Source organism: Oncorhynchus nerka, linkage group LG14 (genome assembly GCF_034236695.1).
Source record: "Oncorhynchus nerka isolate Pitt River linkage group LG14, Oner_Uvic_2.0, whole genome shotgun sequence".
Lineage (NCBI taxonomy): Eukaryota > Metazoa > Chordata > Actinopteri > Salmoniformes > Salmonidae > Oncorhynchus > Oncorhynchus nerka.
Window position 1 is genome coordinate 71,195,975 of NC_088409.1, and position 11,032 is coordinate 71,207,006.

The 11,032-nt window shown below is 44.9% G+C and overlaps 1 protein-coding gene across 1 annotated transcript in view; it reads left to right on the forward strand.

Moving 5' to 3' along the window:
- The window catches only part of LOC115141822 (TNF receptor-associated factor 4-like), a 48,621-nt gene extending 40,557 nt beyond the window's left edge, over positions 1–8,064 (forward strand). Inside the window, exons 3-7 of the mRNA XM_029681048.2 lie at positions 107–211; positions 443–604; positions 3,495–3,656; positions 4,538–4,693; positions 5,446–8,064. Of these exons, the coding sequence (XP_029536908.1) occupies positions 107–211; positions 443–604; positions 3,495–3,656; positions 4,538–4,693; positions 5,446–6,078 (1,218 nt within the window). The 3' untranslated portion in view covers positions 6,079–8,064. The remainder of the gene's footprint in view (positions 1–106; positions 212–442; positions 605–3,494; positions 3,657–4,537; positions 4,694–5,445) is intronic.
- Positions 8,065–11,032: the final 2,968 nt, after the last annotated feature.

The window sequence follows — 11,032 nt, forward strand, 5'->3', positions numbered from 1 at the left end:
CGTCAACCTGCCTCATGCTACAGAAACAGGAGATAGGCTGGACAAGGCGTATCTATACCTGTGAGCCAGTGCTGATCATGTCCTCATGGTTGTGTCATGGCTACAGATCTACCCTGACCCAGAGCTGGAGCAGCAGATCCTGGCTCTGCCCATCCGCTGCATCCACAGTGAGGAAGGCTGTCGCTGGACCGGACAGATGATGCAGCTCCAGGTCAGTAGCTGCCTGCCTGGCTTTCTTACCTTTTTTTTACCTCTCTCTCACTCATCCTCTCCCTCTCTCATCCTGTCTAAGATACCTTTTTCATGTCCATAGCCCTGTGTCTCGTGCCTCCAGTGTATAGGGTTATCTGCTAGCGCAGGCCTGGCTAAATGCAGGCTGAATGAGCGTGTTGGTGTCTTGCTGCTGACACATTCCTCTCCCCCCTCCCTCCGTCTCCCTCAGGGTCACTTCTCCACCTGCGCCTTCAATGTGATCCCCTGCCCCAACCGCTGCTCCATCAAGCTGACGCGCCGTGACCTGCCTGACCACCTGCAGCACGACTGCCCCAAGCGCAAGGTCAAGTGCGAGTTCTGCGGGAGCGAGTTTACCGGGGAGGCCTATGAGGTAAATAAACAACAACAAGCAGAGACCTACTTTTTCTTTTTTCTATTTTTACAGAGTAGCACTAGCAAGTAAACAACCTGGTTAAGGCCACATTTTTCACCACTGAGTGAATAGTAGTCTTTGTAGTGTCTACTCCAGGAAGCCAAGTATGTAAATTACGCTAGCTTTTGATGGTGGCAGTGTATTTAGAAATAACACGTTTGTTGGCGTGAGGGGAGAGACGTAGAACTGTGCACCTTTCATACTGTGTTTTTCTCTCCGTCCAGAGAAGTGGTGCCTCAGGGTTAAAGTTAGCCTCTCTCCCTCTCACTAACACCTCTGTTACTGTTTACAGGCTGCCCCTCCTCTGCTCTGTTTATACAGGCCCAATGTGGCCTTTCCACCATAACAGAATCCTTAATATGGCTCCAGCTTTTTATAGGAAAGTCAGTTGTTCATTTTCAGTGGCAGTGGGATCATAAAATTGGCCCTTGAATGTTTTGGTACACCTACTGGAGAGCTCTTCTTTGACTACACCCATTCAGCATCGTTCACACCCTCTTAAGCCTTACACGGAACCCAAACCGTCTGCGTGTGTGCGCCATCGTGCATAAATTCATTTTGTCCACCTACACCAAACGCAATCACGGCACGCAGGTTAAAATATCAAAACAAACTCTGAACTAATTACATTAATTTGGGGACAGGTCAAAAAGCAATAAACATTTATGCCAATTTAGCTAGTTAGCTTGCACTTGCTAGCTAATTTGTCCTATTTAGCTTGCTTGCTGTTGCTAGCTAATTTGTCCTGTGATATAAACATTGAGTTGTTATTTTACCTGAAATGCACAAGGTCCTCTACTCCGACAATTAATCCACACATAAAAAGGCCAACAGAATCGTTTCTAGTCATCTCTTCTCCTTCCAGGCTTTTTCATCTTTGAACTTATATGGTGATTGGTATCTAAACTTTCATAGTATTACCACGACGACAAGCAACACAGTTCGTCTTTCAATCACCCACGTGGGTATAACCAATGAGGAGATGGCACGTGAGTACCTGCTTCTATAAACCCATTAGGAAATGGGAGAGGCAGGATTTGCAGCACGATCTGCGTCAGAAATAGAAATGACTCATATTTTAGCCCTTGGCAACGCAGACGCTCGTTGGTGCGTGCGAGCAGTGTGGGTGCAATAATTGAATAACATAGATTTCTAAATGTATTATGCAACGTGAGCGGTTATTCATGGTATTTGCCCCACCCGTTAAGGATTCACATAATCCCAACCAATACTACTAGTGATGCAAACTGATTGTCATAGCTAGCCACCATCCATGAATCTGCAGGTAGCTAAAGTTAACCAACTAAGTTCAATGTTAGCTAACTAGCTAACATTAGGCTATAACTAGCAATGATAATGGCTTTCTGAGATACAAATAATATTACTACACAGATCATACACTTAACGTTAAATAGTGAGCTAGCCAGCTAACTAGCTAACAGTTTGCTATAACTTGCAACGAAAATTACTTTCTGACCAAATTAGAAAACAAAAGATAGCTAAAAAATGTTGCTAGATTCTTACCAGTATACAGCCGCCTGTGTTCTCTTTTCGACTTCCTTTGCATTTGCAATCATACTGTACTCTGCTTCCACTGGGCATTCCACTGATTTCAAAACTTAGTCAACTTCTTCCATGACAACAACACTGATCTCTATTTCTTCCCCATTACTTTCATCAGAAGACTAGGTTTTTACCTAAATCAGGGATTTCCTCATCGTCTGATTAATTTACAGTCCGAGAGAGTCAGCATGGCACGATCGTTCTCCAGAAAGTAGTCCATCAGGAGGCCTCCCGAGTGGCGCAGTGGTCTAAGGCACTGCGGCTAGCTGTGCTACCAGAGACTCTGGGTTTGAGCCCAGGCTCTGTCGCAGCCGGCCGAGACCGGAAGGTCCATGGGGCGACACACAATTGGCCTAGCGTCGTCCGGGTTAGGGAGGGTTTGGCCAGTAGGGATATCCTTGTCTCATCGCGCACTAGCGAGTCCTGAGGCGGGCCGGGCGCATGCATGCTAACCACGTCGCTAGGTGTACGGTGTTTCCTCCGACACATTGGTGCGGCTGGCTTCCGGGTTGGATGCACGCTGTGTTAAGAAGCAGTGAGGCTTGGTTGGGTTGTGTTTCGGAGGACGCATGGCTCTCGACCTTCGTCTCTCCCGAGCCCGTACGGGAGTTGTAGCGATGAGACAAGACAGTAACTACTAATAATTGGATACCACGAAATTGGGGAGAAAAAGGGGGTAAAAAGAATACGAAAAATAATTTTCCCACGGATCTTTATCGAAAGCGCCTATTAAATTCAGGGCAGCAATGTTGAGAGCAGTAGCAGAACTTTTGCAGTTCTCCATGATATCTTTCATTAAAGCAGCAGTAGCAAGGATTATCTACACATACTGAGCAGCTCATGTTATACACAGAAGCACGCTACATGGCAGACCAATCCAAACTTATCTTTTGGCATGTCCAGCCCATCCATCTCAGCCAATCATGGCTAGCGGTTCCTGTCTTTTTCCATGGCAAAACCAACTAGGCTCGTAATTTAACAATTGTATTTGTATTTACAGATGGCGTACACGTTTGTTATTAAGGCACATGAAAGTTCACATGTTCCAGAAATCATTTATGCAAAAATAAAATAATTTTGATTTTTTTTAAAGTTGACTTTCAAATGCCTTTCCTGTGAAGTAGTGACGTGTGACATACGACTAGCTTCTTGAAACGGGTCACAATAATGATGAACTGCGCTGGAAGCTTGCTAGTTTTACTAGTAGTTTTGTTGGTAGTTTAGTTGGTTGTGATGATGTCAATGCTTGTGTTGTGACCTGTGTGTGTCCTGTCTTCTCTCCCAGAACCATCAGGGTATCTGTCCCCAGGAGAGTGTGTACTGTGAGAATAAGTGTGGTGCGCGGATGATGCGTCGGCTCCTGTCCCAGCACAGTCTGGCTGAGTGTCCCAAGCGCACGCAGCCCTGCAAGTACTGTGGCAAGGAGTTTGTCTTCGACACCATCCAGGTTAGTCAACAACATCAACACACCTCCTCTGACCGAACAAGCTCTAGGACTTCTTCCTTCCCTACATTCTCCTGCATATCCTGTTTTACCATCACATTTGTCATCACTTGATTAATGGCTACATTTTATTTTCCATCAATGTAGTATTTGTATTACTGCTTGGAAGGCCAGACCTAAATTAGTGCCCAAACTCAGACCTGTGAGAATGAAGTGTTTTGAAGGTTTATTCCGGAGGTTTGTTATGAGTCCTTCCCCTATTTCACTGTGTGTGATGAAGGAACAGTGCAGTCTGTCCTGGATGAAGGAGGGTTCTCAGTCTCTGTAGAGCGGGATGGCCCTGGGCCCACAGCTGCATGAACACTGGCTTTCATGGTGCCCACTACTCTGTGCCAGCCCGCTGTGCCTGCTGCTGTTTGTGCTGGCATTGCCCACCCCCGGCAGCACCTGTCACCTCTCTGCACACATCCTGTCCTCAGGCCCAGCGGCCGGCCACTCGCACTCTCCTCTCATACCCACAGTTTATTCATCATGTCTCCCTCTCAGAGCACATGCTTTATGAGTTCAGCTCCATAATCAACTCGTTTATCTCATTCATACATTTTAATAGACAGCCATTATGATATGATATGATACACTGCGTTTCTTAATCACTCATACAGTGATTTTGCTGTGCAAAGGGCTTCATGTTGTCTTGTCGATGCTCTTTCTCTTAATTGGTGGCAAAGATGCTTACATGATACGTGATTTTTAAAAATTGATCCCAATATATTTTTTATCTATCTGGCTGTATAAATCTGGTACATTTCCAGAAATGTTGATTGATGTGCATTGTCTATGTCAAATGAATGTGATAAATCTAATAACTTTTTTCTACCCTCCAGAACCATCAGTACCACTGCCCTCGGTTTCCAGTCGCATGTCCAAACCAGTGTGGCACCCCCAACATAGCCCGGGAGGACTTGGCCAATCACGTGAAGGAGAACTGTGGCAGTGCCCTCATCCTCTGCCCCTTCAAAGATGCCGGCTGCAAACACAGGGTAAGGCTGACCTGCTGCTCTCTAGCTGGTTTTCATTACTTCAGACCCTCAAAGAGAAAAACTTTGATTCTAGCTTTTTGCAAGAGGCATAGTTTTATTTTTCATTACTGCCCACTGCTTTATTGATGTCACGTTTAATAATTTTTCCACTCTCGGGTACTTTTTTGTGCATATTTCCAAAATTATATTTGGATTATTATGCTTCATGCTCCGGTTGAGTTGAAACCCTGTAACTTGTGTCCAAGGGGATGATTGTCTTCAACATACAGAGCCGTCTGCCTGTCCTGCCTCTAGGCTCTATTTTAATGAGAGTCACACGTTTTCTCTGCTATGACAGCGCATTTTAGTCTATTTTTGAAACTGACGTCAATCTGAGAAAATGTGGAGAGCTCTCAGAGTCAGAGCAGACAGGCTTCATGCTTTGTGTTTGAAATGGGCGTTTGGAAAGCTCAGTCCATAGCAATGCAGATGGTCTGACAAAATGCATCAGGATAGAGAGTACAACCAAGCGTGCAGATGTTCAGTACACCAAACACAAATGTGTGTGGCAGGGCTCCCAAAAGAGCAGCTGATTAGCAGACGGCCACAGGCTTGAATGTGAAACTCAAACAGACAAAACAATCTAGTGTGCTGTGCCACATTATTAAATCCAACATATTTCTATACAGCATTTGTACTATACAGAGTTTCACCCTCCTTGCTACACACAGTGAGTGACGTCTCCCTAACTAGTCTCTCCTCTCTTCTTGCAGTGCCCAAAACTGGCGATCGGGCGTCACCTGGAGGACACGACCAAGTCCCACCTGACCATGATGTGCAGTCTGGTGGGGCGCCAGCGACAGGAGATCCTTGAGCTGCGGAGGGAGATGGAGGAGCTGTCAGTCAGCAACGATGGAGTGCTCATCTGGAAGCTCAGCGATTACTCCCGGAAACTCCAGGAGGCCAAGCTTCGGAATAACCATGAGTTCTTCAGTCCGCCCTTCTACACCCATCGCTACGGCTACAAGCTGCAGGTGTCTGCGTTTCTGAACGGTAACGGCAGTGGGGAGGGCTCGCACCTGTCCATCTACATCCGGGTGCTGCCGGGGGAGTACGACAACCTGCTCGAGTGGCCCTTCTCATACAAGGTGACCTTCTCCATCATGGATCAGAGCGACCCGTCGCTGTCCAAGCCCCAACACATCACAGAGACCTTCAACCCTGACCCCAACTGGAAGAACTTCCAGAAGCCGTGCAGCACCCGTAACTCGCTGGATGAGAGCACCCTGGGCTTCGGCTACCCCAAGTTCATCTCCCACGACGAGATCAAGAAGAGGAACTATGTCCGAGACAACTCCCTCTTCCTCAAGGCTTCCATAGAGATCCCCCAGAAAATCATGGCCTGAGGGATTACTGGTTTTGGTTTATCAGGAGGGACGGGAGGGTAAAAGACAGGCTTGAGACTGATATGACACTTACCTTGAGAACTTCACCACACTTATTCTTTAGACACTGACTGACTGTCCACTCCACTGTAGGAGCTGCTAGTCTGTTGGCTTGTGTTGGAGGACTGGACTGGAGGATCCCGCTATATTTAAATGGTAGAGAATTCTAAGTGTTAGGTCTGCAGAAACCATCACTCTCTGATTCTTATTTGTAAATGTTTATTTTCTAAAAAAAATATTCTCAATCTGCAACAAAAAGCCTTGGAAATCGACAGTGCCTAGAAAGTTTATTTTAAGTTATATTTTGTTGTTTTTCTACAGCACAGATGTAAATATTAAGAAATGATTGAGAGATGTTCTGGGGCTAGAAGGTGTTCTTAAGCCTTTGCACTTAGAAATAATGTTTGGCTCTGGTTTGAACCATCCCATCTAATCACGAGCGGTCCAAAGAACAGGGCAAAGCTCAGGCTAGTGGAAGAAGCTCATCACACTCTCAAGCCCAACTGCCGTTTGTTTACATGCTCTTATAGTATCTCCCACTGATCCTTTAACAAATTCAAAGCTCTTGGTTAGCAAATTTGAGATTGCTATTAAGCCCTTTGTCAGCAAACAATATTACAGCTGTGAATTAAGTGTGTTTCTTCTTGTCACTCTTCTATCACTCTCTGTCTACAATTCGTAATTTGGCACATTCTATAATGCTTAGAAGGAGAGGATCATGATCTTTAGACAAAAAACAATTTGTCACAGGCAGATTTATAAGCCTCTAAAATACATCTCCTGTGGGGTCCTGAGAAGATAGATACAGTAGATGGGTTCCTATGCTTTGCTGGTCAAAGATGCTAATGTACAGTATGACGGTCTTTGAATGGGTAGAATTGAATCCACTCAGTCCTGTCAAGGGGTGATATGGTACATGTGCACTTAAGTGTGAAGGGAAAGCCATGAGGTCTTGGTATGTAGGTTGGGGAGAGATGAGCTCAAGACATCAACAGAAAAACATGCATCTGTCAATGCGATACAACGTGGACCACATTTGTGTACTGTAACCTGTATTCTTGAAATCTTCTCCCTTGATACTGAGGGCTTTTTTTTGCAGTGGAGGAACTGTTAAACGGAACCAAATTCTTTTTATATTTGAAAAATGTGAGCAACATTTGTTAATAATGTGTCATAGACAGAAAGACATTGGAGTGAATTAGCTTAACGGAGGGCTGTGAACTGAAGTGCATTCATGGTTTTTACTCAGCCCAGTTGGGCATAGGGGCTGTTTGGAAGATGCTTTATGCCTTGGTCCTCTCCTGAGAATGACGTGCGGGTGCCTCGGAAAAGAGTGCATCTTAATAGTGTGGCGATGCTTGTTACCATGGCCACCAGCGTGCATCTTCACTTCAGCACGTAAGCTTACCATAAGGAGAGGTTGAAGAGGAGCAGCCATGTGCAATACAACTGTCATAGGCTCCATCAGACTAGTAACACCCGCAGTGGAGGACTTGATCAAACATTCATGACATATGTGAATAATACTGATGTAAAAAATGCAGAAGCACATTCTGTCGTTTTTTTATTCTACATGAAAATACCTGGTTTCTTGTTATAATACCAGCCAATATTTTACAGTGATTTTAAAGTTTAAAAAAAAACATTTTGTAAGATTATGTATTTTGCAAAGTACTTAAATGTTTAATACGACTTTTTGTTGGAGAGTTAGGGTTGAGCTTGGGGATTTTCTGGACAGTTTTTAAAGTTGAATCTCTTCTGAATCTGAATAATTGGTTTGTTTGTTTCGTTTGGATCTCACATATATTGTGTCTGTATTTCGTTTTTAAAGTATTTATTTTAAGGCGCCATTACGTAAGCTTGATTAACTAGATGGCAAAAATGTTTTAATATGTTGATTGATGAGTGCTTCTCAATTTCTCTTTTAAAATAAAATACTATCTATTACCTCTTGCTTCACAATGCTGCTATATATACTCTTTATGTAGTTGTATGTCTGAGTGTTTGCATCACCTACTGAGCTCTCCGCTTTCATCCACATTTTGTCAGGCAGTTTGGCCTCTCGTTGTTTACATCCCCCCCTCAAAATGTTTTACTGATCGCATTGATGATTCTGCTAGGCTTGTAGCACATACAGTAGACCAAACTAGATACAGTTCCTGGCTCAGCTGTCTCGTGGGCAGATACCTTCACTTGTCTGAAACTACAGCAAATGTTACATTAACTCTTGCTTCCTTGATGAAAAGGTGCAATTTATGTCTGAAATTCCTGCCTTTCTCAGCACTTTAAGTTTTTCTGAGAGAAATGTCTTGCCTCACCGTGTTTCACTTGTTTTTATTTAGTCTCATGCTGAGCACCCACCATGCATCCATAGTCTGAATTGACTTTTCACCGTAGAGCTGTCTGAGGAGCAGGCCCCATCAGATTACAACACACAAAGTCCTCCTGGTCGCCTCCCTCCCTCGCTCCCTTCCTCCCTCTCTGTTCCGACACCTCCAGAGATGGAGGGAACAGAGGAAAGGGGGCAGAGGGAGAGGAAGCAAGGCAGACGTTTGCCCTGCTTTGATGTGGTGCCAGGAGTTTGCTGTAGCTCTCAGCTTGAATGACGTTGAATGTGGAGTTTAGGGAAGGGGAAAATGAGCTTTTACCTCCGTTACTCAAATGTCCCTCAGGAAGGATACTGTCTTTTTTCACTTGTTTAGAATAGTTTGGGGAACTCTTTTCTCCAAAGTAAAACATTTGAGTTTACACAAAGGCTGATGTGGAATGGTACTTACGCTCCGCTGTCAATTCTCCAGGATATTTGGTCATAGTCCTACTTACGTTTCTCTTTAAATGGCTACTTATTTATCATTATGGGAAATTTGTTCCCTTGACAAAATATGTTTCCCTGCTGTGGGTAATGTATTCAGTGGGATGATTCATCTGTGGAAGGGAGGGGTTCTCTGGGTAGGACAATCCCCTCTCTGTCTGTCCACAGACTAATGGCTTTCCACAGAGAGTGGCTTCATTCTGAGCTGCCTTCTATATAGTTAAGCATAATAACCAAAAGCCATACTGACAGCCTCAACATTTCCTGGTGCTGGGGTTCAAACAACAGCCTAGCTCGTGCTGCTTTGGGGCTGTACAGCAGCATTAAAATAGAAATGGCTAATTGCATGTTAGCTTCATGTTTCCCATGCCGAGAGTAGCGGAGCAGAGTAGTCACGTGTCATGCAGTCAATGCTCAACGTACTATACAGTACTGACCTTCTCTCTTGCTCATGTGACGGTTCGCCCGGTAAATGAGTCCTCGGGTAGCCTACACCCAAGCTCTCACACTACAGTGTTGTTCCCTATAGGTTAGCACACCCAGACTTTGGTCAACGTGAATACATGAGTGGAGTGTCCGAGCAGGTTGGGTGAAAGATGCTGAGTAAGAGGGAGGACCCAGCCCAGCCCATAAGGATTTCCTCTGCCATACAACACATCAAAGAGTTGTGGTGTGGGTTTGTGTAGCGTGCCATGCTGTCGTCTCATGTTGAAGTTAAACCATGACTGGTGTGGAGCGGGAGGGAGGGTAAGTGGAGTGGTGTGTGTGGCTCGGCCTGGCTGTGTCCTCAGAGCAACAGTGGTCTCCTCAGGACTCTGGCTGACAGATGCCTTGCACCTTGGCTACAGATAATATAGTTGAAGAGTCAGCTGATCGAACAGAGCTTTACTAGTACATTACTTTACTATACCCACAATGTCAAGTGCTGGTAATTATAAATAATCTGATTGTGGATATCATGCCACTTAACTAAGTTGATTCTCTCTACCTCTCTCCCACATGTAAAAGTTGTGCTGTTCAGTATTGTGGCTGGCTCTCCTTATTAGCACACTGGCTCTTTTTCAGTGGCAGCTTTCAGATAGATCAGATTACTGCCCCAGGAGCACAGAGAGCAGCCCTCTCACTCCATACTGTAGCCAATCAGCGCTCCCAAGGCCAGAGACCTCGGGATAGACACTGCTTTGATTCAGGGAGTCATTCCATCCAGATGCCTCCTTTCACTCAACGTTGCCCTTGATCCCAAACAAACCGGACGACATGATCTTTATCTATAATGGATGTGGTAAAGGGCTGCGCCACACTGACCAAACTGATAACCACAATCATGATGGCGCCGTACTGGATGGCCGTCGTTTTCGAGCTCCAACTAAACTTAGCTATTTTCTGATTCTTCTGGCATTTAACTTTACTTTCACAAAATGTATCCGTTATCATTAACTAGGAAAGTCAGTTAACAACAAATTCTTATTTACAATGACGGCCTACCCCAGCCAAACCCAGATGACGCTTGGCCAATTGTGCACTGCCCAATCATAGCCAGATATGATGTAGCCTGGATTTGAACCAGGTACTGTAGTGATGCCTCCTTCACTGAGATGCAGTGTCTTAGACTGCTGCACCACTCAGGAGCCCCAAGATCTTTTGAACATCAGATCAGTAGTTACTTATCCCAATTCCGACTTCAACTTCGACTTATCTAACCTGGCCGCTTTCTGCAATTCCGACCCAATTTTTAATGTTTTCAAGAGGAAACGCCAGCATAACAGAGGCAAAAGAGGAGGGGGAGTACTGGTGAGATTGAGGCTAAGGGAAAACCGGCCACCACATCCCTCCATTCTATTGGCCACTTGATAATAAGATGGAGGATATCTGATCGCGGATTTGCTAACAACGGGACTCTTGTAATTGCAATATGCTCTACTTTTCTGAAACACGGCTGTTGGACAAAATACCCGACATGGGGTATCCAACTAGATTCTCCATTCAGCAAGAGGACAGGACAGGGGAGTCACACACACTCACATACAATCTCAAATACAATCATCATAAATGCTGCATCATATACGCTGCTACTCTGTTTATCGTGAGATCATCAAGGACAAC